General features: G+C 45.0%; 1 protein-coding gene across 1 annotated transcript in view; it reads right to left on the bottom strand.

Annotated features, from left to right (window-relative positions):
- Positions 1–2149: 2149 nt before the first annotated feature.
- OVCH1 (ovochymase 1) overlaps positions 2150–27999 on the bottom strand; it is a 39999-nt gene continuing 14149 nt past the window's right edge. Inside the window, 29 exon segments of the mRNA XM_041118207.1 lie at positions 2150–2272; positions 2275–2377; positions 2536–2667; positions 3267–3271; positions 3744–3768; positions 3770–3843; positions 5173–5316; positions 6088–6198; positions 6201–6317; positions 6987–7019; positions 7738–7884; positions 7887–7901; positions 8340–8564; positions 9707–9742; positions 10797–10875; positions 10877–10932; positions 11905–12044; positions 12648–12786; positions 13291–13416; positions 16695–16916; positions 21426–21604; positions 22426–22585; positions 22694–22779; positions 22781–22887; positions 23554–23626; positions 24044–24224; positions 24693–24761; positions 25245–25373; positions 27095–27188. Coding sequence (XP_040974141.1) covers positions 2214–2272; positions 2275–2377; positions 2536–2667; positions 3267–3271; positions 3744–3768; positions 3770–3843; positions 5173–5316; positions 6088–6198; positions 6201–6317; positions 6987–7019; positions 7738–7884; positions 7887–7901; positions 8340–8564; positions 9707–9742; positions 10797–10875; positions 10877–10932; positions 11905–12044; positions 12648–12786; positions 13291–13416; positions 16695–16916; positions 21426–21604; positions 22426–22585; positions 22694–22779; positions 22781–22887; positions 23554–23626; positions 24044–24224; positions 24693–24761; positions 25245–25373; positions 27095–27188 — 3066 coding nt within the window. The 3' untranslated portion in view covers positions 2150–2213.

Below are 27999 nucleotides of genomic sequence, written 5' to 3'. Positions count from 1 at the left end.
TTCTCCACCATCTATGCCTCCTTCTTCAGTGTTTCAGTGCCTCTGCCTTCAAAAGGTGCAAATAATTCTTGGTTCTGCTGTTCCCTTTCTCCCAGGGGGTATACTTATAAGAGCCAGACTTGCTTGTAAAAAGGTGGAGAGGGGAAAACTCCTCTGTACAAAGTGCTGCACCTCACACTAGACCAGGGCTCTCTTCTCTTACCAAATGTCTCTGCATCAGATGGTCCAAAAGGAGAACATGCAGAGATCTTGAGGGACAACGTAAACAGCAGATACCCTCTACATGTTCATTTCAATTCTAGCTCTGCAATGGAAGTCCAAGTTATTTTATACGGTGACACTTTCCTTACCCAGTCAGTAGCTACCCCTCTTAGTACCTGGCTGCCCATTTCTAGGTCAGTAAAGAAAAAATGATCAGATTAATATTAATTTCTTCTCCTCAGCTTTACCGAAAGCTTTCCTAACACTCTTCTCCCTGTGAAATTTAAGGTATAAAATCCCACATGGCAGGCCAGGGGTTTCTGGTGCCACCACAAACGTGCCACAGAGCCTGGTTTCGCCCTGCAGCTCTGGAGTCTGCCAAGGCATGGGCAGGACCATGCCTAGGATGAGGCTGCCACTTCACTGGACAGCACGTCCTCTTTTTGGATGCAAGAAGCGGTTACTGGCAGGTCAGGAGTCCTGGGAACAGGTTTCCTTCTCTCTAGCTCCCTGCCACCAAGAGCAGGCATGGTGACCCATCCTACCCCGACATCTTTGAAGGTTTCAGCGAGTATGTTATTCACCTAACGCCTCACACATTTTCACAATAGGAAGCCTCCCTGGCCTGTGATACAGCGCTGAATTACAAACCCTAAGCTGCTCTATTTGCACAGCTGAAGACACACTGGGGAAATCACATCTTTGAGCCAAAACCCACAACATATTTGCTGTCATGATGGCAGAGCAGTTTTTTAAAGTTAGTAATAACATGACAAGTCAGTCATCAGCAACAGCAGCCTGACAAAATACTGCAATTTACAGCTCTGCTAGTTCAGGGGAACTATTATTTTTGTAAAGATTGTCTGATGTTTCCTGAATTGTGCTAGAATATGAAGTTTTCTTTCCAAAAGCAGCATGGGATGGGGATAAGAAAGAGAAGAGTTTCTTTTAAGCAACAGAGAGACTAGTATTTGGTAAGTCAAAAGATCATGTGTGTAAACTTTTGATTTATTAAACTATTGTACCTGAATGACCTGGTGTAAGGGCAGGCTGTAGTTCTTCAGCCATTTTGGTTGCCAAGTTCACTTGGCTAGACAACAGCCATGAAATTCTGTCATCACAAACACTCCTGTGTTTGTATTTCCATATTTAAGTGGACTGCTATATACAGCACAGAGATGGAAAAAAGCCTGCTATTGTCTGTTTAAAGGACAGATGCATATGTAGTGCACAATAATGCTGAAATCAGAGGAGATGGATGGAGGAAGGGGTTTCCTGGCTTATAATTCACTGATACATGCTGATAGGGCTGAGCATTAAAACCCTTCTTCACAAATACACTTCGCTTCCAAGTCTAGTTTTTAGCTACCAGCTCATAGGAAGCTTTAGATAAGTCAGACACCACCTTTCCCTCCCCCAAGAAAGTATATTTAAACCCTTCCCTTTCAAACAATAAAGCAAACTTCTGGCAAGTGGAATCATGTCAGTACGGCCTTTCTGATATGAGATGCAAGGATAAGAGCTTGGCATAGATAAATCTCTCTGAAACCTGAAGGTATATTTACAACGGATGAGCCATCACACCAGATCACCTCCTTTTCAGCGAAGTAACACTGCTGCTGAAGCAGTCCATCTTAGCTATCCCTGCTCCTGCAGAAGCTACTTCCCTTGGTAAATCAGGTTATCTGAGATGAACAGAGGGTACCAATTCTATTTTGATGGATGAGTACCAGCTGTGTAAAGGACTTTACACTAAACATGCACCCAAACACTGAAGGATACAGTATTTCCTAGGCACCTTTCAGGAATTGAATTTATATCAGCGTTACAGCACCACAAGCTTTGCTGCAGTAAAAAGAGGGTTTCTGAAACTGAATGCTCAAATTTGAGCTTCCAAAGAGGAAGGGTCTGCCGGAAAGCAACCTGAATCACAAACATTTACCCAGTATACACCACCACCTTTTTATTGAGGAAAAATACACAAAAGACTGAAAAGCTCCTGTTCAAGTTAATCAAACATTTTCATTTGTGACTGATGAAATCCAGTGTCTGTAAGCAGAAACCCTGGGCAGACTGTTGGTGACTCTGGATGGCACTTGTCACAGTCCCAGTTTGCAATACCAAACAGTGTGTAATGCCCATCAATCACACAGATCAGCGGCCACCCAGAGTCTCCCTGAAAGAAGGAAAAGAAGAAGGGGAGAGAAGGAGAAAGCAAGGACTTATCACCTGTCAGCAGTGTCAAAAACGTCCAAATCCAGGAAGCTAGAGGAAAGCATGGCTTTGGGTCCTGGTTGTGTGCAGTGCAGCATTCCCACCCCCTCGGTTACATACCATGCAAAAAGCTGCCTCTACAGCACTTCCACAGACATTGGTCTCTTCAATATTTTGTCCTCAGTAGTTCGCACAGGCGTTGTGGGAGAGGAAAGAGATCTCTGCTTGTTGGAGCCTGGCAGCCAGTTCTTCCTGTGGGAAATGCAACAGTCGGAGGCTGCAGAGGTAGGAGTCACAGCCCTGTAACTGCTCCTGGTAGCCGTTCAGCGTACTTTTGGGGGCAGACCCCAGCCTGGGGATTACTTCCCTTTGGACATCTGTCATCCACATATTACATACATATTACAGAAAACAGTATTTCCTATGCTTCAGGAGAAGGAGTCTCTCTCCAGCCAGTTGTGTGGAGCCACCTTGGCTTTTGCAGTCAGGGCAGCTTGGAGCAGGGCCCTCTGAAGCTGGGGGGTCTGCAGCTGGCAGGGCGAACCAAGGCCATCAGCCAGGAGCAGTAACAGGGTGGCAGTCACCAGTGGAAAGTCTGCATGACATATTAAGCCCTATAGTCCCCATACCTCTCCCTTATCTCTTGCAGGGGTCACCAAGACCAGAAGGGTTGGGGCAAGTCCCTAAGGGAGGGCAGCACACCACCAGGGACAACAGCCTCTTACAGGGCACAGAGGAGCACTCACAAACCTCCTGGCAGCATCCCCAAGTCCGTCATCACCCCACCAGCTTTCCCGGATTAACCTCCAGCCAGCTAGTAGGATGCTTGCTTGCCGCTATCTGTGCCAGACTTCGGCTGAGGGTCGGTCGGACGGGACGCAGGGAAGAAGCTCTGCGCCAGCTGCAGTCAGGCACACGTACCCCGCGGCTCCGACCAGGGGGTCGGTGGCTGTTTTCAATGAGGGGGTCGTACAGCTCTCCTCAAATTGAAGTAGGGGGGGAGCAGTTTCTGCTCCCCAGCCACCAAGGAGACACTGTCACCAGGAGGTATCTGACCATGCTGCCGAGCAGCAGGGGTGACATGGGCCAGCGGCCCCAGGCACTGAGACACCCTGAGAGTGATCTCATCTCCCTCCAGTTCGTTCCCCTTTGCTTAGCCTCCACCTTGGCCTTGCCTTTCCCAAAGTGGCACCTTTCTGACAGAAGAGGCCGCATGGCTCCTATCTGGAAAATGTTGCAGGCAACATTTAAGGATCGGGGGCGTCTCTGCTGTCACTGCCCTTGATAGGCCATAGGGGCTCTTTCATGTCAGAATAACCTGTACTTACTGCCAGCTCCTGTCTCTCCCCATCCCTGCTGTTAAGCATCTTGCAGCAGTGCTTGCTTCCTCCCCGCTGCCTGGTAAGCAAGTTGTTGCCACAGGACTGCCTGTGTTGGAAAGCAAATTCCCATTGACACCAGGTACAGCTTCCCTGCTCTTACTTCTGTCAGCCCCCTGCTTTTCTTGTCTCTTAACTCACTGCTTCATTTCCCCCTCCTCCTAAATATCTCATAACAAGACTGCAAAACAGATGAGACAGAGCTTTAATAATGTATATGTTCCCTCGCTGTACTCCCTGGATGCCTGACAGCGCTGTTTTAATGAGTCAAATCTGGCTTTTTCCTAATACCACTGTCTGAGGCCACAGCACAGTCAAACTGAACATCTTTTGAAGGCTGTTTCTAAGAAGATGAGAGAGGAGACCCTCCAAAGAGGCACGGATCCAAGGGGGGTGAGGGAAGACACTTTCCTCAGGCCAGTTTGTCCCAGGACCTCACTCCTTGAGTGGGGAAGCCTCCCATCACTAGTGCATGTAGTTAGCCAGTTCTTGGAAGGACTGTGGCATTTTCTTTGTGGATACTATTAACAGGACATGGTGAGACCCATATGCTTATATAGCCTCCTTATCCACATGCTCTGTTCCTGTGATCTAAATAAAGCCGGTGCACATTTCCCCACTGCTTAACATTTGTCTTCAGTTCTTCCACTTCCCTTCCCCCAAGTCCTGCCCCAAGTTGCACATAACAAACTGGAAGGAGTAACCTCTCTCAGCTCTATCCAAGCTTTGCACTTTATTGTATAAAATCTAAATTACATACTGCAGCAAAATATTCCTCTAACAAGAATGTTCTGCGGTTTAGATAGAGGGTTCAGGCAACTTAAAAGCTTTTTCTTTAAATTTCAGCCACTGCTATCTCAGACATTACTTTGCTACCAGCACAGAGGTGCGTATCATATTAGTGCTGTGCATACCAATCTTTATGGATGAAAAAAAGTAAGAACGGCTCCCTTGGGCCATGCACGCTCATTTTTGGCTCATTAACTTTAATGGTCATAGTACAGCTGTGACAGGTTGGGAAGACAGTTTGGGAAGACAGGTAGAAAAGGTGATCTTTGCTATTCTCTAGATCATTTCTAGCCTACACTTATATCTTAAAGTCACAGACAGGTCTGCTTGGAGAGGCCTGATTCAAAGCCTGTTGACAACAGCAGAAGCATTCCTAACCCTCATGCTGTATTTTAACCAGATAATAGGAAGCAAGCCTCCCCAAAGGCTCACTGTTCATTTCACTGTTAGCATCCCTTACTATGTAAGACACAGAAATGCCCTCCCACCCCCCTCCCCGCACACATACTAAACACTGTGCCCCATGTCAGAGTCTTACTATAATCATTAACCCCAGCACAGCTGAATACGAGGGGGTTCCAAACAGCACCTGGCCCAGCGGGTTTCTGCAGCTCCAGGAGTGCCAGGCCACTTCTGAGAGGAAACCCATCAAAGCCATAGCGCGTGTGCACGGCTTTCACAAGCATGGGGTTGTCGTCCTTCACATTTGGCAGCAAGTATTTTTTCCCCAGAACTGTTCTGAGCACTGGGCAAGGAAGAAGGAAAACAAATACATTTTTCAGTCTAAAAAAACCCCATAGTTCAGACAAGAGGAAGAGTCCAAAGTTCACTTGTAACATTTGCTGCCGAGCAACGCTCATGCTTCAAGACTTATAACCTGACATCACAGGGACACTTCGGGGAATCCCAGTTGAGGTATCAGCGCTTTTTGTGCTGTGCTGACAGAGAACTTCGACTTGTACCTCCAAAGGTTTGCTGCTGTTACAATTAACACAGAATGTCCAGAGGCGAGTCAGTCGTTCACCTTCTCAGGAACCAGACCCCAACATAAATGGAGCTTACATCAGAGCTACAGATCTGGGCTGTATAACTAGTTTGATAAAACTTTCGGGGCCTGTGCCATTATGATGGGTGTCTACACACAATAGAGATGAATGTTCAACAGAAGCATGCGGTACCTCAGCCTAATTGAGGCAAGTGAGTACATAACGGGGGGCCAGAGACAGAATACAGGCATCAGCAGGTTTTGGGGGTGGCAGGGGACAAGCTGTCCCAGGACTGCATGCATACATTAATTACCAAGTACACATTAAAGCCCATGCTCCATCTTTACTGCCACCATTGCTAGCAGCACAGGATGCTACACAGGAAGGTTTAAGCTGGTGGAGGGCAGCTCTGGATGTATGTAGACATGTGGGAAACAGTAAGTCTATCTGTATTTGCCAGGACTGACAAGATGGCTTAGACATTGTCCTGTCTGGAGGCTAGCAAGCCCTCAATGCACTGGGGTGAAAGGACATTGCCCATCTGAAGTTGCGGTGTGCAGCTGTCAGGACCCATTTTTCATCAATTAGAAAGCCTCCCCAGAAGTGTTGATCCTCATACTGCAGGCTTTATGGCAGGGGCAGGACACCAGGGATGACCAGCCACTTTCACCCATCCTGGGCTTCCTACATGGGTCCGCCAGTGATTCTGTACTTGTTGCAGGCCCCATCCCAGGGAATGGATCCGCTACTAGAAATCCACATTTCTCTGGAATTATTTCCTCATTGTTAATGAGTATTTTTTGGGGTGTGGTGGGGTTTTTTTTGGTTGTTGTTAAAGAAAATTGGTCACAGCTGGACAAACTGATATGCTCCAACATGAAAGCAGACAGCCCCAACAAGCACCAGACTTGTTCTGGACAGTCGTGTCCACCAAAGGTTCCACAATAGCCCGCTGGTGGGATTGAAGTGTCTATATTTGAGAGAGTTGGGAAAGCTTTGCTCTAATTTTCCCTTCAAAAGAACAGAAGTTATCCATACATGCTATACCAAAAAATAAAGACCTCAACTAATACCAGTTGAGGAAGGACTTGAATCTTGATGTCCCAGATATGTACAGGCTGGCAACATGTCCTGGGTAAGCAGCTTGCCACAGATTTTTTGGGAAGTCACATTCTGCAGGTGAGAAGTATTTCCTGACCCTTTTTTTCAGTCAAAATGATATTTAACAAGTGTTTCCATTACAGTAAGTCTTCATTTTCCAAAATTAGTTCACTAAAGTGTTCCCAACCGTCTCCAGTAACAGCAAATTAAGCAGTGCATAAATAACCTACATCCCACCACCAGCAGCCTTCACTGATCACAAGAGATGTTAGCATGAGAAAGGAAAGAAACAAAACTAGAAGTGAACAGTTTTTACTTTCCTCAGAAACTGGTAATACAGAGGATGAGTCTAGGGGGACAAAAAGTTTAACAGAAAATAAGTCCATTAAAAGCTTGTCATTGGTAGAGCTGGTTCGGAGAAACCTACTGAGAATTTTAAGGGCTGAGGTACAACACATCCCCTATTTGCCCTCTTTCAGTGGCACTCTGGATCACATCATGGGAACTAACCATTTTATAATAGGGTCCCTCTACCCCTTCTGTGTGCCCCGGGAAAAGGCACAACCCTCTTGTAAAAGCAGCCAAGCTCTCAAGCAGAAGTTAGCACAAACAGATTAAACTGTTTGGCTTTCTGCTTCCTGTTTATAGTGTCAGGTTCCAGACAGTGGTTATTAATTAATCAGAGGTCAGTTACATGCTGAGACCAATCATTCCTCCCAATAAGCATCTGTTCTAAACAAAAGCAAGCCAACCCAAAACCTAGCTTAAATAAACAGTCATTCCTCAGGGATGTTTCTGTATTTGGCTCGGTGACAGTACGAACTGCAGAGATATGAGGACTACCACCTAGCGTGAAGTGCCTGGGGTGAGCGCTGAATTAACTTGCTGCAGTTTTGGATACATCAGAACGCAGAAGAGTATCTTGAAGTGATCTCAGACAATAGCTTTAGGGGAAGCACATTCAGCAAATAAACATTACGAATGTCCCTGCCTGTAACCTTCAATACTATTTTAACAAAAGAATTGCTTTGTGGCATAGGCAGGGAAAGACCCAGAGCCTTACTTACATTGGCTGCTGCCTTCCAGCTCACTTTGTGTTGGCTGCTGAATCAACTCTTCAAGAAGGATTTTGAAGCCTCTGTATCCCACAGATTCATCAGCTTTGAAATGCAGGGTCAGGAAGCTGCTGTTGGAGAACATGCTAAAAGGTTTTTCTGGCCAAACAAGTTTGCTGGTAGGGGGAAGAAAAAAAATACTGCAGTTGTAGTCATTGCCAAGTAGTTTGAGACACAGCCTCTATACTTATTACCAGGGACAGACGTTTTAATCCAAGCCATTTGATACTCAAAGATATTAGAGGATGCCAAGATTTCTCTGAGGTCTTTCAAGAGGTACTTCTCTAGTGGCCTATGCAATATCACTCCCTACCCAGGCTGAAGAGGTGAAGCCTAGTGCAATGGCCAAATTGTTCTCATGCTCTATACGAGTGCCTCTCATACTTTAGTGAAATTACTTCAATAACCAGTTTTCGTGTCTACATACGTGGGGGGAAGAGAACTAGGGAGGCATGGAGCCATTCCAGTGAACATTTCTGTACCCAAAGATCCCGATGTCTGTATGGCACAAGGCAGCTTTGGTACTCGCAGCTAGATAGTAAATGAACAGGTACCCAGAAGCCTTGAAGAGCTATGTCGTCCATCATAAATACTCAAATGATCCCAGATGCAATCCCTTGCATCCTCAGTTACAAAAACTTTAAGCACAGCCTTCAGCTTGTTTCCTGAAGTAGAATAAGTTGTCCAAGTGCAGTTCAGCATGTGAGGGTAAATGCCAGGGTAATTGGGAGATGTTACTTCAGTGATTCCAACTAGAATTAGATCAAAGGCTGGGCACTCTTAAAAGAAAAAGGTAAAACAATCATATCACAAAAAAAACCCTGTTTCTGCATTAATTTCCTTGAGCAGGCCTGTTAATATTGGAGAAAGCAGAGATCTTAATATTGGATTTTAAGTTCTGCTAGTTAAAGTGAAAATTTGCATGGCTTCAAAGCACAAGTTCTACATGCCATTTACATAGAGAACTCTTCAACCAGGAAAAGGGCTATAGACTTGGGAAACTAGTTGTGATCTAGAGTGATCTAGAGGCCAGGCACAGAGACCTTACATACAGGATCACTTGGAATAACCCTTCCTAACGGCCAAACTCAAACTTAAAAATTCATTAGCCGCTCCTAAAGTGCTTACATAGATGTTTCTTTCACCTTGCATTTATAATTGCCACAAAGCTGATCAAAATGCAGAACGTCATGTTGTAGGCATGTTAGCATTTTATTACATGTTTCTGTGGAATAGTCTACATTGTTTTCAGGGGTTCCATAAATAAAACAGTCTACCAGCACACCCCAGTTTACTGGGGTGAAAGGAGAGCAGGGCTGACAGCATACTTCCCGGGGTGATGAGAGAGAGGAGACTGAGCCTGCTGGAAACATGAAAGGTGTAGAAGCTTGATGAGGCTTTTAAACTTCCACCTTGAGGGTCCCTCTGGCTGAACAGCTGGGGACATGCTTCAGGCAGGCTGGTCAACCTGGCTAAAGTTCAAGTCCTCACACGAAGTGCGGAGACAGGTTCAAGGATCTTGGATCCAACGCATTTGAGATTGTTGGAATTGGCTAAGGTTTGGAGGGTTTTGGTGGGGTTTTGTTTTGGTTGGTTTTGTGTGGTTTTTTTCCTTCAAGTAGCCATGCATTTCTCCAAGCATACGTAGCAGCTCTGGCAGCAGGAACTGAAAGCAAATACAGCAAAATAGGGATGTGCTGAATGCAGAAAGTACATTTAGTACTGACATGGTTAATGTTGCTGGTGACAGTCTCATACCCAAATGCTCACACTTACCCATGACAGAGGCTAACTCCCAAGGCACAAATACAGAACGTGCATAAAAAGAGGTGGGGGCACTTTTTTTTTTTTTTTTTTTTTTAAATAGCCTTTTTACTCCTTCCCTCTCACCAGCTTTATGGAAGGTTAAAACCGGTCTTACCTTTGTCAGCAGCCTTCATGTTTCCAGGTTCCAGACCTGAAAGGAAAGCACTGCCTTACCTGAGGCACACAAATGCAGAGGAGGTCACAGGTTATTCTGGGGAGGGGACCCTGAGCCAAGAGGATTTTCAAGCCTGGCTATGGGTGAATGGAAAAGGCACCTCCTAGTCTGGAGAGCTGGGAGTTAGAGTGCATCTTTGAAATGCGTGTGTGCATGTGAAAAAGTGGACAGATCTCTGTTAATGGTGCTGTAAGTCTGATGAATTTTAATACAGGAAATTTAATTGCTATGATTTACTTCTGAAGCCCGACACATTTGCCAGTTATGTGGACAAGCAGATGTGCTCATTCACACAGCAGTGAGGAGCATAGGTAAGACAGGAGAAAGGGGGATGGGGGAAGGAGATTAGATATGGCTCAAGCTGCTAGAAATGCAAAACGTTTTGCTTCCACAGAAACAGAAGAGTCAGACTGGACACATCTCTCCAGCTCCAAGTTTCTTTGATCTGAGGCATCAAAGTACTAATTTGCTTAATGGTGCCAGAGCAGCGCTATTCACAGGGAAAACTGTCCGCCCATGTCACCAGCTGTACCCTGGCCTGGGAAGCAAGAAAGTGAGGAAGGTTTCCTTTGGTCTTTAAGTTTAGAGCCCAATTAACTGCATAGCTCCCTGGGTATGTGGCAGAAATGAGGTTGGGTTGGGGGCGGGTGTGGTGGCCAGCAGTGGGAACAGCGGCAGCCAACAGCAGTATTGCCTACTTGGTGAAGAAGCAGAAGAGATGTTACAGAAGTAATAACAGACGAGCCATGGGGACAGGGGATTCTGTTTTCATAGAGCAGAATGGAAGGGGGCATACAGAGAGTAACAGCTAAGTTAGTATCTCTTTTTTACAGGTTTATAGTGGGGAATGAGCACAGTAATTAGATCACTACTTATGCATCTAATCATCAGCACTCAAGATCCCTAATAGATCTTTTATTTTTAATGGCCATTTCTCTCCAGAACAGATAGTTGTTTTTTTTTTTAAATGTAACAGCCATACTTTAGCCTCTACTACTCCACCCCCACCCCAAAATCATAATAGACTTACTGGATGATGTTTCCCGAGTAGAGTAAGTCAAGAGAAAGCCTTTCATGGCTGCCTCAGCCCTGGAAGGGAAGGTCACTGTGCATCACTGAACCTCGGGATTTTATAGGATAGGGAGAAGCGTCACCACAGAAGTTGCCTGCAAAATAGACCAGAATGGGACATGAGCTTTCCACTTTCCCCTTTTTCTCTTGAGGGCTGTAAGGTATAGGCTTTCAAAATGCAGTGTCAGAAAAGATTTCCCTTTCTAAAAGCCTCTTAACACAAAATCCTGATATCATTCAGCTTTGAATTCTTGCATTAGACCACAGACTTGATCAGAAGATAACTTGCTATACTTGTAACCAGAATGGGAGCCTTCTTCAAACAGATAAAGGCACCCATTGTAACCACTCCAAATCACTAATGGCAAGTGCCCACTGCCTGGACTACACTGGTCAGAAGAAATCCCTGCTCTGACAGGCAGCCCCCGCCTCAGGCTGTGCAAGACACTATGCAGTGCTCACAGGACTGCAGAACACCCATATTCTCTGGGGAATGAGTCACTTTGAGAGTCTCACGTAACTGAGACCTGGCACTAAAGAACCTTGTATCCATAAGTGCTTTAACAGCTTAAGTTTCCGATCTATGCTTTCTCTTCCACATACAGAACATACTTGCACAGCTTCACTTCCCCAGCAATATCCTACATAATCAAGCCAACAGCTCCTTAGTCAGCGTGGGTAGGTACCTCCCCTCGCTTAGCAGTGCAGTAGGAAAAGCTTCCCATCCCTTGGCCCCATCACTTTGACCTGCTGGCTTGTCTTTGGCACACACAGCAACTTGTCACACTGCAAGTTCAAGCCTGGGAAAAAGCAACCTAGACAGACTCACATTGTTCCAAGGCACAGCCATGCCATGATTAGGACCTCGTATCCAACACGTTTGATTGCAAAAGTGTTTCTAGGAAGGGAAAGATACTGAGCTAGCTGAAGTAGCTCCAAGCATTATCGGAAATCCCTTCTGGAGCATGGAAGTGAGCCATGTAAAACTCCCTTGTCTGTCTGCAAGAGAAACTTAGTTCAGCTCCTCTGTTTCTCTCACCCCAGCATTAAGGTGAGCTCTCTCTCACCTGTTAACTCTTTGGTTAGTCCAAATCCTTCATACACCATCAGTTGGCCATGACAATTAGACAGATTTCTTTCAGTCCAGAAGTCCAGGACTTCAAGCCGAATAATGGATTTTAATGGGGCTACAATTCTCCAGTAGCAGCTGCAGCACAAAGCAAAGAACAAAGTCACAATGCCGTCATATTTTACAATTGGCTCTTATTTCCTAGGGATAGCTATCAAAATGTGAGCAAAGGCAAAAGGGATTGTAATGCTCATTAAAAAGAGAAAAGAAAAAAAAAATCAAAGCTGGGATACTGATCCAAATCTATTTTGGTCATATTATTCATTACTTCTGAAGTTAAGCTTTCAAACATTTTAGAAGTCTATGCTATTGCCACGTGAATGGAAAGTTCTCTCTTACCCTAACTAAGCATGATAAGGGAGGAAGAAAAGGAAACAGATGAAAGTGCCAAAGATTTTTAGTGACATAGTTTAGCATTACCATTGTTAACCCTTCAGTTATACCACATTCAGGCCTCTGACATGCTTGTTGATGAGAGCTTTGCCCAGAGGTGTCAGATCTGTCTGCTGTTTGCTGGAAAGAAGATACTGGTACCCCCCAGCTTTCCTAATTTTCTTTGAGGAACTTGCCCAGTTTTCTAACATGCACTGAAGTACCTATGGATTCATTAAAAACCACATCACAGATATCTGCAGATTTTCATGAAGGAGTTACAAAAGCCAGAAGAACTCAGATGCTCACCTGGTGGAATTTGCATATCTCATGCGGTATCCCAGTGACTCCATCATTCCTTCCCGATCTGTAAGGATGACCTCTGTGCATCATGACAACTCTGAGCTCATCTCCTTGGGATTTTTTAGGGCATTGCCACGATTTTGTCCTGGAAAGAATAAGAATGTAGAGCATTAAATTCAGCTTTAATATTAAGTTTTAAATGGACTTTCACCAGGGACCATGGCAATTCCTATATGACATGTCACCCCCACAGAAAAGCATGGATCACAGGTGAGAGCCAATCTAAAAGCAGAACCTTGAAACACTCATTTTAAAAGTTCATCTGTAAAAAGATGTGTTCAGTTAGAGGACAAACTAATTGGGAAAGCTACTACATTCCTATTCTACAGGCCAGACCTTGTTCATCATAATCCTACAAAACTCAAACTCACTTTAGGCTTGTTTCAAGCTTCAGCATTTTGCATATCAGTCAGTTTTATCCAGGCTAGAGCTTCGAAGACCTCTTGTTTTTCATATGTTTGGAGAACATCTGTATGTAAAAACTCGAGAAAGTCAGTAAAGGCATCTTGAAAACAAGTACCTTCTTGAAGCTTAGGTCAAACAGGTCAGTTCATCTTTAGAGAGAAGTGATTGTACAGTTTGGCTTTGCCTTGCACCCTGAGCATCAAGTATTCAATGCTGAAAGCAGCAGGGCCAATGGAGCAGAGCACCGTCTTCACTACAGGTCCGGGCCTCTGGAGAAGCACAGGAGACTGCATGGTACCGCATAACACAGCTAGAAGCAAATCCAAACACACCACTACCACTGTAAAAACACCATTTGAGAAATGCAGGCAAAAGTCATACAAGTTACTCTGTGGAAAGGCAGAAAAGTGAGGAATTATTCACATTTGAAAGATGTTCAATGCCGGTAATGTGGCTGCTCAGCAGCCACCTCCTGATGAGGCAGCAGGCAGCACCTCCAGCCCCTGTCCTGCAAGAAGTGCCCTACTGTTTAGAAGTCTATGCTGGCCAGCAAGGATTTGTTCAGTTCATTGCACAGTATCAGCTGCCCCAAGTCTACCTACGAGGCTAGGCATTTTGTTTGCTTTACCTATCCTGAAAAATTGCTAGACTACTTAAGGGTTCATTCTTGGACTTAAACTGAAAATGAGACGGGATAGGGAATTTTTGCCATTACTCCATCTCCACTGATAGGTACTTTCAGTTGTTAAGCATGCTAAACTGTTTTCAGGTTACTTTCTGGCTCTCTGGATTTTGCAGCCTCTTTTTTGCCTGTCATACCATCATCCTAAAGTTTAGCTCATGCTGACATTAAAGCCCAAGTCTATGTTTTAGGTTCCTCAGTAAAAGTTATTTGGTTTAGAGACAGGCACCCACTGACTTGTTGTTCACCGGCTCTAGAGAAGAAGGGGAAAAAAACCAAAAAAACCCAAACCAGGTTGTTTCAATATGTTGGCATATAAATAGACATAGGAATCTAGTTTAATATACCCAACCTTGAAAAACTGCCAGCCATAACAAATGCTATTACACAGCAGCAAGTCTGTGTGCTGGAGGACACTCCAGGGAGCTATCTATTAGACTCCTATTCAGGGAAAAGTTTGACTGATGGCCCCATTTCTGATACTATTTTCCTCTGTCCTGCATATAAATAGTTATGATAGTTAAACTGTTATTCTCAGCTGCAATAGGCATACTTTTAGAATTTTTTTGTGTGCATTTATAAATAAGTTCTTGGAGGAAGACAGCTGTGGAATGCTCTAAGAGCCCCTTAGCACATCCTCTACCTTTCTCCTCTCCTGTCCTTTCACTCCCAACTCAGAGTTAACTGACATGCTAAACTTTAGATTTGGTGGGTGTTTTTTTCTTAATGAAAAAAATATTGCTAGCATGTTTCATTACCCTAAAGGTCTTTGTCTGGAAGCATTACTACCACATGTGGTAACAAAGTGTCAGCAAAAACCAGCTTATTTCCCTTATATGAGAGCTATGATGGTCATGCACATAGCCCTCATCTACACCCAGATAGAAGTTAAATAGGGCCTCTTCTCTAGAGCATTAGCCATCACAGCACTTGTGTGATGTAAGAGGATGAGGGTCTAACCCAGAATGGCTATTATCCAAAAGCTTTTTCCAGAGACTTCACTTAATTTTGAAAATACTTGGAGAGCACATACACTAGAATTCACCAGCAGGGCTCCCAAAGGCTGATGGTTGATTTCTCCACCACACTTTGTGTACCAGGTTATCAATGCGAATACCGACCCAGGAGAAATGCTTCTGTATAACTAGTTTATAACATCCGTAATCACAATAAATTAAACCTATCCAGAGGCAGAGTAAAGGGGGATGACAGAGGGGAAAAAAAAAAAAACCACATTGAAGAGCTGGGAGGGGATGCTGGGAGAAGGAACATCTTCACAGGTCAGAGATCCTCCAGCACACCCAATAAAACCTCTGCAAGATCTAGCCTTCATGAGTTTTCCTCCACTCCTTTCCCGTTACTTCCCCCCTCCCCATTTACATTTTGTGCCAACAAGTTCTAATTAATTCCTTTTGCTTTCAAGTTGCTGTCTGATACTTCCCTTTGATGTCCGTACTCCTTACCTTGCAAAAATTAGGAGCTAAGCATTCCTTAGTCACCTTTCTGTGCCATTCATAGCAGTCTCTGAAGCCATGCACTTCTCCATTATCTTTTCCAGCCTGTTGAGTCTGTTTAATCTCTCCCTGTAGAGAGCCAGACCGACCCCTGAATCCTGTAATGCTCCTCTGTACTTCTAAATCCTTTTCAGAATGACTGCGTGCGGCGGGGGGGGGGGGGGGGGGGGGGGGAAGAAGTAAATCAAACCCCCACAGACTATTAAAATATTGGTTCCTCAGGTTTGTACAGTAAAGCATGTTTTATTCTTTACCCCTTCAGACATTGACACCTTGTTTTGTATTTTTCATGGCCACAAATCTGCTCCAGTGACCCTACAATATTTCAGTGATAGTAGCTAAATTAAAGCCTATCACTTGTGTACATAAAGGCACAGGTGTTCTCCCTTCTGTCCCAAGATGTCAATACAGCGAAGGTAGAAATTTATTGTCTGAAATAAAAAAATGTTTATATACTACACATCTTGTACAGCAGACAAGAAAGTTGGCATTTGACTTGCCATTTTAAACAGATGTAGGTAATACCGCCCTGCATCTTATCTCTTCCACTTTTTCCCCTTCCTCCTTTTCTCCTACTCTGTGTATAGAGCCTTTAAAACAGGAAACAAGAAGCATTTCCACCATGCATTTTGAAATGGAGTTTCCCTGGTGTGCTCCTGCTCTCTGCCACACTGCACTTCCAACTAGATTTTTACTTAACTGCACAGTGTGCAGTACACATGCAAACATATAGACCTCTAGAAACTTAAACTTTCCACTAAACAACATTAAAGCTCTCACTTTCATTTTAATTTAGCTTTCTTTTAATTCTGTGGATTGTGTTCATCTAGACTAGTGTCTCAATGACTGGATTGCACCTCAGCAGGGTCAAGGTGAGGAAGACCATAGCCTTCTGCATAGAAGATAATACCTTTTCTGGTATAAAGAGTCACACCCCTGTTTCCCAGGCGCTAATGCTTCAGTGTCGTTCATTCCACCTGCAAGAGGTAAATAATAAGTACCATCACTGCATCTCACGTTGTTGTCTCAGAGGGTATGGAGGAAGGGGCACTGACTTTGAAAAAGAAGCTGTCAATACAGGAGGTCACAAGTCACTTATATAGACAAGAGTCCATAAGGGTTTGCCCAAATACCATAGCTTATTTCTGTATAGTTTTTTTTACCATTCTTTAGTGTACCAAGAGGGCTGTTCTTCTACTGAGTCAACGCAGCACACTGATACAGGGATTAAGGTCTTCAGCCAAGCTTACAGCCTGGGCTCTGAAGCTTAACATAAGGCTGCCACACATCGGAGCCAGGCAACTTCAGCTGGAAACCCTTTCTGAAAGTGGCCCAAGTGAAAGTGAGAGATTTCTAGGACTGAGTGTCCTCAGCTGGATTGTTTGTTGTTACCTAGCAGTTTTCTTCCTCTCTGGCTCTCTTCATAAATCTCAAGAAACTCCTCTTGGCAGTTCAGTGATGATGATATTGACAGATGCTTTACTATAATCTTTGCCATGCCCTTCAGAGACAGTTGGAGTATCCAAGAGCACTCTGTGCTTCCCACGTATCCTGACAAGGAAGGAGCAGAGATAAACCCCCGGGGCTCTTCTAACTCCACTTCTGACGCACATTCTGTGGATAAATGTGCACTTCAGTGATAAAAGCATTAAGAAAAGACAGTAAGAGCTTTCTACAAAACCTGCCAGTTCTGCCTATGATTGAAGATAGTCTAGCAAGTCAATAAAATTAGTGGGAAATGGTTTTCCAATATTTAGTTCTCTTTTTTTTTTTTTAACTGGTTCCACCTCCATCCTCTGGTATTACTGGACTTGCTGGAAGTTTGAATATCCTGATATCACTGGCAAGAGCACAGCCACTGCAGCCACTAAAAAGGCACACATTTAGTTGGCCAAAACAAATGGCTCTGATAAAAAGCTCAACCCTACACAGGGCAGATTTAATTTATTTTTTTTTTTTAAACCCTTTCCCATCAGTTTGATCATTTCTTAAGGTCCGGCATGCAGGCTGGTACAAGCCTGCAGGAGTTCTCGAAGTGTACAGGGTCACAAGGCAGTCCTGTCACCTTAGCCTCATAGATGCAGGCAGCAGACGCAAGCTAGGCAGCATAAAGGAGTGAGCTGCCGGGCCTTAGAGGAACGCAGACTTGCTTGCAGATTTGCTCTGAGCTATGCTTTGAATCAATGCCTGGAAAACAGATAAACAGATACCAGGTTGATCAGGGACCTAGGCTAATGGGCCTACCAACTTCAAATGCTCATTCACTACTGAGGAAGAATTGTAATTTATTTTTTTTTAATTGACCTTGCAAACAGCCCTTGACAAGAGTTATGAAATATTATGCTTTTGTCTATGCACTCGCTGGTTCTCCAGAAGCACAGGAGGAGGCTTAGCTTGTAGCTACACGCACACACAGTGCAGTCAGATTCAACACTTGTTAAATAAGAGACCAAATCAACAGGGAAATATTTGGAAGCATCTGAGTGGTTATAACAGAGCAGGAGGAGAGAAAACAAGATCACTAATGAGAACTGTATGTCCCTTTAGTACCAAGCATAATAGGGTTGTTTGCCTCCCAAGGCAGCAGTTTTTAAAGTCATACCCTCTGTAGAGCAGCTTAAATTCTGTTTAAGTGTGCTTCCTCCCACACCAACTTTTATGAGCTTTCTGCTCAGATTGGATGCTGACACCACGCCGTGTCTCTGCGTACCTGCACGGGATGCTGAGAGCTCAGAGTGGGGAGAGCTGAGCCCTTCTGCTGGGTAGAAATCCTTCAAATCCAGAAGGGAGATGAGGAACATTTGCCTCCTGAGGAAGGTGCTGCAGTGTGAACAGCACTGCACAGGTGGAAGCGTGACCCTGGCCTTAAAAAAACCAGAAACCTCTTCCACCGCAGTCTAGGTTGAAGAGCAATGAGTTAATCACATCATCGCTTTGCACAAGGGTGAGGCAAGGGCTCCTGCACGTACTCAGCACTGCTGGACGACGCGGGCCCTGTGCTTGCAGCGGAGGACAGCAGGGAATGGCAGTGCAGCATGGGTACCGCAGTCTGGAAGGGAGTAAAGCCCAGCAGGCTGAGCCACAAGAGCTTGTCTGTAGGTTCATTTTAAAAAGAATTTTTGCAGTCAGGGTGACACCCCAATTCAGGTCATTACAGCACCACGCGCTTGCGGTGACTTCGAGCTCACGCAGCGACGAGCAGCTCAGCTGAGACAAGCCCGCTCCAGTGCTGGCGAGAGCCTTGCGTACGTTTCCAGGCCAGGCTAACCAGCCCTGGAGCTGCTGTGCTAATGACGTCCCCACAGTCACTGGCTCTACTGCACTTTCCCGAATAGAGAAAGCATCCCCACCTCCCGTTGCTTATCACTTCGGGGGACCTATTTTTGTCTCAGTGGTGTGATGTCTTGGAGCACCAGCAAGGGTGCCCATGGGAAGAGGAGGAAAGCACACGCTGCATGCCAACACCCTGGCTACAGCACAAGTCTGCCAGCAGAGCCGGTAGCGCGTCCCCTCCTGAACAGACTGCTTTTTAAAGCCGTGAGCAACAGCATTCTCCAATTTGTTGCCAGAGCTAGCATCACCCAGTAACTCAGGGGCACTTCAGCCTTTTCATCAGTCTTCCTCCAACACTGTCACAGCATCAGAGGCAGAGAAACATTTAAATGCTTAATAGGCAGGAGGAGGCACATCAGTAGGACGGGGCCGTTTGCTGTGCTTTAAAAGCAGCAGAAGCTGACAGAGCGCTTCACCCGAGACCACAGCTCCAGTACATGCATAAGAGGTTAAGTAACTGTCCCTGCCCTGAGAAATTCAGTCCAAAACATGAAAAATAAAAAATAATAAAAAAATACCTCATTCCAAGGAGAGTAAGGGAGAGAGAACAGATTAAGCACCATACCCAAGTGCACAGGAAACCTGCAGCATCAGTGTTGACGGACCCCTGGCTCTTCCACGTGAACTCACTGTTTCTAGCCACAACAGAGTCTTTCTTCCCGTGGCTCTGCTCACTAGCCTCCCTCCCCTCTCCCTGTGTGTACACACACACTCTTCCCAGGACAAAATCCAGAGAGCTGTGTCCACTTGCACCGAGATGTTAGGAGACTCAGACTTTGTTACCAGGCTCTGCCCAAAGCTGTTCCTAAACTGAACCAGCTCCACCACCTTCTGCAAACCCAGCGCCGCAGGCTCTGGCACACGTCAGCTCCACACGGTTCTGCAGGTACCCTGCGTGCACGCCTGCCCCGTTAGCTTTGTGGGCAGCTTCGCTGGCTGCTCCTGCGCTGAGGTCTCCCGTGCACTGCCACTGCCCTGCAGGACGCTCTGGTCAGCACGTGAGGAGAGGCACAGCACGCTTAGAGACGGTTTAATACAAAACTCAGAAACAGACAGCATGGCCAAGCGCTTCCCGCAATAGGAAGGCAATCATACGAAGGTCAGATGAAGGAGCCAATGGTCAGTATCTGGCTCAAAGAGCCCTCAGGGCTTTGAACCTTTTGTACAAAGCCATGTGTAAAAACTGTTTGCAATGCTACAGCCTCCACCTCTGGGAAAGATTTACAGCTACAGAGCTGAGCAATTCCCTGCATAAACTGCCTGACCTACAGTAAATCCATGAAAGCCGTTACAGCCTTCAGAGAGTCAGTGGTCAGCAGCCAGTTTTGTCAGATCCAAGTGTATGGAACATCTCTAGCCAGCTCCCAGCTTATCTGTGGGGATGGTCTGGCTACCATACAAGTGATGACTTGTTTTGTTAACTGGTTTTAGTTTAGAAGAAAGTTCTCCCTTAGTCAGCACCTGTACTAACATTTCTGTTAGGTCAGTGTGGGACTATGAATGATGCCACAAGGGAGAAAGACCAGCAGCTGCAGCACAAAGCAGGAGAGTCCAAGTGCTCATCTGACCTGAGAGTGGAGCATTTTCCACAATGTGCTCTTTTCTTCAATATATACTTTAATTTCCTGCTCATAAGTACAGCACACTTTGTTCAGGATACAGAAAAAAAAATAAATTTATTCCTGTTAGCAGAAGTCCTCCATTTTCTGCTGGCAGCAATAGAATAAAATATAGGATGGACAGAAACATGAAAACTCTGTCCAGGATTAGGTTTTTCCTCTTTCTTAAGAAATGCTGTGGGACAATCACAACTATTCACTAAATAGAGAATTACATACTTGGCTGTACATGTGCACATGCGGGGAAGGAGGAGGAATAAAGCTCTGGAAGACAAAGGTTTTGCATCAGCAGTTTCCCAGTGCAACTACTTGAGCCAAAGCAAAACATTTCTTTAGAATGACAAATCAGTTTATTTAGCACGGAAAAAAGACTTGAAGCTATATGGTGGCTTTTTGAAATCTCTCAAATCCCATCAGATTAAACAAGATAAAGTGGTGGATTTCTCCATTTGCCAATGAAACTATGAAGCCAAATTCACCTTGACTTGAGGGGCCTCAGCAGGAAAGAAACTTCTGGGGAAAAAAGAAGAGAGACCGCTGGTGCGGCGAAGTAGTATGGCAATGCTGGGTTCACATGGAGCACCCCAAACAGGTTTGCTCCCCTCATTTCTCTGCATGAGGGCCCCCCCAGTTTAAGAACAGGGGCCCTCTTCTTTTTGTAAGATATCATCACTTTCATGCAATCAGTCTTTATTCACTAGCATACGCTACTCTTTCTCCAGCACTTTCTCTGGTGAAATTTATCCTGCAGACTCCTGAATGTGGTGCTAAATATATCTAGATACACAGACGCACAAGTTCAGTTTACAGCATTGTCCCAAACTATTCTGCCCATCAAAGTGTGGGGCTGGTGGGCATTTTCACAAGTAGACGCTTTTTACTGAGAAAAGTATCTGTCCAAAGATTATAGTCAATTTGAGAGCCAGAAGTGCTAAATGCAAGTCTTATGCTTCTGAAACTCCCATTCTCATTTCAGCTACACTTGGTTTAGTGGCAAGGCATGAGGAAGGGGAGGAAGTGGAGACTTTCTGCAGGAAATCACCTGGATTTTTTTTTCCTCCCTCTTAAGTTGCCTCAGAAAGTCTACCAGACAAAACCTCAATGCACTTGGGATCTTTTATACAAAGGGATTATATTCAAGACTCATCTCACTCAGACAAAGAAAACTCACCTTTCATCAGCAGTCTTATCCAGTACAAGAAAATCCTCACCCTTGAATAGACCCCTGGTTTCTTTGGGCTGGCACAGCCAACACCCCAGCTGACAATGCCGTAAAGAGCAAATGCTCCATTTTCCTTGTTGCAAACCAAGGGCCCACCAGAACCACCCTAGGAACCAAAAGAGAGAGGACTCGCAGTTATCCCGTTTGGCCTCCGCACTGCTGTGGCTAAGAGAGCTGTCACAGATCAGATTTGCCCAAGAAAAAGCCTCCTGCAGGAACAGAGCATGCAGCCATTGGTGCAACTCAGCCCTAGCCTGCAACGGAGTGATTTAAAGGCTTGCTTATCAGCGTGGAGTGAAGACTGAGCACAGGCTGCAGACAAAATATGACTGAGTAGTGCACTTTAGTGTTACACATAATTTATTAGTCTGCCATAAGATTGCAGTATTGAGCAGAACCCGCATTTTGGCTTGACAGTGCCTCAGTCAGAATTACTTTGCCTTTTATTTACTCAGCTGTTCTTACCTGCTTGCCTCATGATTTCAGGGAGATTAGTCGGTTCTTGAACAGTGCTCTCAATACAAGAGTTTTATAGAAACAATAGAAGTCATCATAGTTTTTCTTGAGAAAAAAGTGCCATGAAAAAGAGTTCCAAGCAAGCTACAATGGGAAGTGTTTCACTGGGATAAGGTATGGGACTCGGGAAGTGCAAGGGAAGAACATCCTCTCTTCCACAGGTCTCATAAAAATTACAGTCCAGAGAAACACTACTAAACTCTGTGGTCCCGCTTCCAAGCAGCACTGCACATTGCATATATCTCCCATACAGATCAACTGCATCTATTGCTCTTGTAAGTACTGTCCACTCCAGGGAAAGCAAGTTGATGGAGCTTTTAACTGTCACTTGCTACATGCTGTTTTCTCCTCTGTCCTCCCCAGTCCCTTTCCCTAGATGATCTACAGACATCCATGTGCAGACATCTTCACGAGCGCTCACCTTTAGTTTTACCTTATCTGACAGGAGTCCTAGCCTCCTACAGAAACAACGCCAGCACAAAGCATCCTGGCTGTGATCCCTCCGGGGTGACTGAAGTAGTAATTTCTCTCACAGATTTCATTCTCAAGTACAGGCACTTATGTCTGCTGCAACTGCCTAGCTCGGCTCCCATCTGCTTGGGAAACCAATTTGAGGTTAGTTCTGGGCAGAGGAAGAAAATACGAGATGGAAATGTGAGTTCTGCTCATAATAGGCAAACATGCAAAATCAGAAGAGCCACCTTCTTTGATGATCCCTCATCCAGACATAGCACAGAGCGAAGAGGAAGATGATATCTCTGTGCTGTTGGGCAGACATACTGGCCTCAGCAGCGTTGTACTCCAGAGGTATGTCTAGCTGCACCAGGACAATGTTGGAGTCATAGCTCAGCATGTCAAAGTGGGGATGCACCACAATGGTTTCCACCTGCCTCACCTGTGACCAGGGCAGAGAAGGAACAAGCTGCCCTCTAAGTACATCCTGAAAGCATACTTGTAAAGGGAGAGGGCAAAAATCCCACAAGCAATGACCAAGCTCAAAATAGGTCATGAAAAGAAACAAGGTGCAAAGACTTTGAAGACAAATCCCCCACTTCTCCATTTTTCAGTTGAGAAGATTGCTGGGACAGATTATATAGACCTCCTGAGCCTAGAGTGAAGGCTGACTGCTTCATTGTGCAAACACAAGCCACTAAGCTTTTGCAGAAGACTAGCGTGAGTCACTTGTGCTTCTTTTCCACATGTATTTCTTCCTCTTCCCCATTAGGAAGAAAGAGTCAGCAAGCTTTTTATAGACAGATATATTGCTCAACACTAAGAAAGTAAGATGCTGAGGACATTCAGTCATCTCTGTTAGATTTTAAGACTTTTTACAGCTAGTAATAAGAACCGGATATAAAACATACTTCTATAAACTGCAAGTTAGTTGAAAGAGACCAGAGTAACTGAATTTCCTTTCTCATTCCTCAATCTGTGCTACATATCAGTCATTTTGCCTTGCTGTCAACACTGTTTTAACTGTGCATATAGATCTGTTTTGAGAAATATTGTAGGGGCAAGTACACCAAAGTAAACATTTTTAATGGTATTGCTTGGTTTTCACCTGTTCTGTTGACTCTCTCAGGGCTCTGTCATGGTCTTCTACTGTCACAGTCCAGTGCAAGGGTTTATTGGATCTGTATAATGAAAGCAAACATATTGGAGCTACTTACAGTCAGCCATACAGCTTCCTTATTCAGCAGTCATACATCCCTTCTGGCTCTTCTCTAATTAGTCACTTATTCCCAGGACTGCTGAGCAAGAGTTTCTCACCAAAACAAATGCGTTGCGTCAGTTCTGGCTTTGCTACAGCTCTGATAGCAGATAGTCCAATTAACTTTAATGGATCTTCTGCAAGCGAGACCAAACTGTTGCCATCTCTAAAATCACTGATCATGGAGGAAGGGCAGAAAGAAGGTTTGATACAGGACACGAAGGTGTGAATATAATTTATAGCTCTCCATCTGTTTGCGCCCCAGCCTGAAGGAGCAGGGGGAGCACGCAGCATGGGGAGAGGAGCAGAGGTGGCCTGGGGACGTGCTGGTCACACTCACAGCTGCACACAGTGGGTGGCTGTCAGCAGCCACGTAGGGCTGATGACAGCCGCATTGCACTGGTGCTCTCCAAGGAGCTTCAGGGCGGCGTGCCATGGCCAACAGCGAGGACAGGCCTCCTCGGCCCCACTAACACGCTTGAACAGCCACTGGGGAGTAACGGGGGGAAGGCCACAGGTGTCTGCAAGAGAGCCAGAAAACTAGTCACACTTTCACAGGCAAGTTTCTTGTTTTCCTAAATAACCTCACACAGTGGATACAGCAAGGCCAAAGATGCAGGAGAGACCAAATCTGTCTGCTCTGTCTGGAAGTGGTGGAGGAAGGAAAAACAGATACATGAAAGCTTGAATCCTAAGGAAGTGAGCACTTCAGAGAGCAAACGAGGCTCAGGCGCTGAAAGCAGCTCTCTCCCATCCTCTACACTGTGTCCCTGCTCCCAATAGGAAGTGCATGCAACCAGAATGGAGAGGACGTACCACACATATGGAGAATGAGAGATGGAGCACCTGCCTATCACTTTTCATCCATGCAAGAAGTGCACAAAAGGGGACTTGAGGTCAGAAAGCATCTGCCTCACTGCATAATCCTCTTATATGTTAGAGGAAAGCTCTTCAGACCAGATCAACTGAACAGAATTCAATTTCTTTACTTAAGGGGACATCCTTCAGAGGCAACATTGGTGCAGTAGTTAATCCTGAATCTTCTCTTCCTGCCTCCTCTGCAAGAGAGGAAATAAGAGTTAGCTCTGACTTGGTCAATAGCTCTGGCTTGTCCGCTCAAAAAGTCCCCACTCTGGAAGGGAAAAGTTATTCATCCCCTCAAGCAGCAGCTGGCACACATTCATGAAAGTAGCAACAACGGCAGAATAGCCCCCAGGATCAAGACTGTCTTCTAATGAGATTTTTCAAGGGGAATATCACACTGACAGAATTAACAAGGCTGCTTGTTTCAGGTAACAGGAGTTAGTCATCTCATTTCTCAGTGAGGGGAAAAAAAAAAACAAAACAAAACAAAAAAACCCCCACAACCTTGATTCATCTCCCTTATTCAGGGAAGGGAGCTCTGCCACAAGTAGCTATTCTGTTTTAAAGTTACCTTGACAGAATGCGGCAGGATTAGCCTAAAAAATAAGCTCAGGGGTCTAAGAATAGCTGCAGATGACGTGGACATTGTTAGACACAGCAAGCATCTCTCTACTTACCTGAATGAACAAAAGTGAGCCAGGCTCTAAACCCTCTGAAGCTGCTCTCCCCATCACTTTCAAAATGTACCAGCACGGTATTCCCTGAACTCAGCACTGGTTTGGGAGCTGATAATTCATGGAGATTAGCTGTTGGAATGAACAAGAAGCTGTATTTTTAAGATGAGAAATGTCATCCTGTAAGCACTTGCGGCTTTAGCTAATCTAAGTTTCTAAAAAAAACCAAAACCCTAGAGGCTTGGTGACTTTCTGATTAAAACAAGAACTTTTGCAGAAGAGGGGCTTGCAAAGCAATGATAATCAGTGATATCAGTAAGCAATAGCAGCCAGAATTTATCTACTACAGTTAAGCTACAGGTACACAAAAGTAATCCTAATTTTCTCATAGCGGAATTACAAGTAATCTTCAACAGACAGTGTGAATGCCCTCCATCGCACAAACCCCCCCACACTTGAGAATTATATTTGCCACCATTGAGGGGTGCGAGCAGAGTCTCTCTTGAATGGTTTACATGTACAGGTTGAGGACCTAGAAAGCAGCTGCTAGACTTTTCTTCCTCTTGAGAGTGTTCAGTTTGCACAGCATCTGGAAGTCCCATAATTGCAGCTGGATAGGAAGCTTGCACTTTACTCCAGAGGAGCTTTCCTGTAAGAATCTGAATTTCCGATGGCAAAGCTGTGCTGGAAAGCGTCTAGTGAAACACTCTGTGATGCTGAAAGCTCCCCCCCGAAAGATTCCAGTTCCAAATTTGTCAGCCGCCTTCCCCCCACTTAAATACTCCTTTCCGATGGAAACCAGATTTCTTTTCAAGGGAACTGTAGTGTTAGTACTTATTCAGCATTTGGTAAACACATGCAACTAAATTACCACGACAAAATAGATGGGGGAAAAAATAGAAGCAGTTTGCCAAAGATCACTTGTCAATGGCAAACCCAGGCCAGTTCAAGCCTCTTACCCAGCTTATTTGGTGTAAAGAGCACCAGCCCTTCATCACTCTACTCTGTCTTTTGGTTGACATACAGGCCTGTAAACAGGTAGCCAGAATTCAATTCAAATATCTTCACTTCTGAGCACCAGATTGCTTTTCACCTTAAGAATAGATATCAAGCTCTGCTAAAGCGAGTGTGGTGCCTGAAAGCTGTTTTTTTAAAAAACAGATGGGGTGTTACAACATGTTTTCATTTCATCCAAGTAGGAGGAACATCTGGAAATATAGATGTTCAAAAAAAAAGAACATTTATTTCACTAAAGTTAAACATTTTTATATTGATAAAACTGAAGCAGATTTAAAGTGAGGAATTAAAAAATATTTCCTTCTGAAAGCGTGGGAAAGCGATGCCTCAGGTTAGCAATTTTTCATTAATGAAATTCCAACAGAATTAGTTCAATTCATAAAGAATTTGTATTCATTTCAGTAGAATTAGACACCCATCGACAACCATTCTTTTACTCTGCCTTACTTTGAACATGTCTTTTTCAATGACACTTAGAGCAAAGTTGCTTTTGCTCTCTCCTGTGAGAGAGACATACAGAGTGGAGGCCTGATCCAGCAGCACACACCGGTGTGCTCTGCAGCAGAACATGAGCCATGGCCCTATATCCAGCCCTGCAACACCAGCCAGCTCTCCATGAGAAAGCACAGCCTTGGATCAGGATGTGGCATCTCCTGTGCCAATGGTGCACTTGGCCGCATCGTGGTGGGCAAGGCAGGTAGGCAAGCCTCAAGGCTCCTGCAGAAGCCCTTACCATTGCCACCGAGCAACATGTTACCAGAGAGCATATTTTGGTGATAAAACATGCCAGTTTCCACAGGGATTTCTAATTTAAGTCTGAAACAATTAGTGCTCACCCAACTGGTTTTCTTCTTCTTCATCACCATGAACAGTAACTGCATCATAAATGCAGCCCAGGCTAAGTTCCGCAGCAAAGTCTTCAAACTCCAGCTGCAAAGTGGACAAGCAAGAGGGAAGCATCAAGACCAAAACACTTACCCTTCTTAACCATGGCCTGGAGAAAAGCTAGAATTTGTAGGAATTTGGGCATGAATCCCTTGGTGAGTGTGTCACATTTTGCAACAAAACAGTCTGTTGGCAATCTCGGCCTGACTGCTCCTTCCTGTGCAAGGCTACAGACAGGTCTGCAGATGAAGCTGGCCTAAGCTTTGCCTTAAGGCATTTCAACCATCATCTTTACCGCAACAAGTGCCTTGTACTTCTGAAGGGTGAGTGTCCCATATGGAGTGCCCTTCCAAGAGCTTTTCCTTCAAGCGTGGAAAGTGGGTGATTTTTCATTTGTTTGGTTTTTAATCCAGACTGCAAGTTCTCACACCAACAGAGCAGCGGCAACCCAAGCAACAGGCTGCATACCATTCAAGCATCCCTAGGTTTAACACTGTTTTTCCACCCCTTGGCCAAGGCAGCAGGGCAGGAGAGATGTTGCTGCTTTGAACAATGTAAATGGCAAGGTGACTCATCACGGGCTGGGGTGAGCTCGGTGGGATGCTTGCTGCACACAAGCAGCAACAGGCAGTAAAAATAAAGAGATGCTGGTACTATGAGTGGGAGCTGTTATCAGACAGCCCACGTGCAATGAGAAGCGGACGCCTTGGTACGGGGCTAAGGAGTAGCTTAGGGTTTATGATGCTGCCTTGAGAAAAAGGCTGACTATATTGTTTGCAACATGCTCTCTACCTTCCCTTTACCCTCAAATCTGTGCTGGACTTCAAGATAAAGCTATCCTGAGATGAGATTGGTG

This window comes from Aquila chrysaetos, chromosome 17, assembly GCF_900496995.4.
Source record: "Aquila chrysaetos chrysaetos chromosome 17, bAquChr1.4, whole genome shotgun sequence".
Classification (NCBI taxonomy): domain Eukaryota; kingdom Metazoa; phylum Chordata; class Aves; order Accipitriformes; family Accipitridae; genus Aquila; species Aquila chrysaetos.
This window is presented reverse-complemented; position numbering and strand designations above follow the sequence as displayed.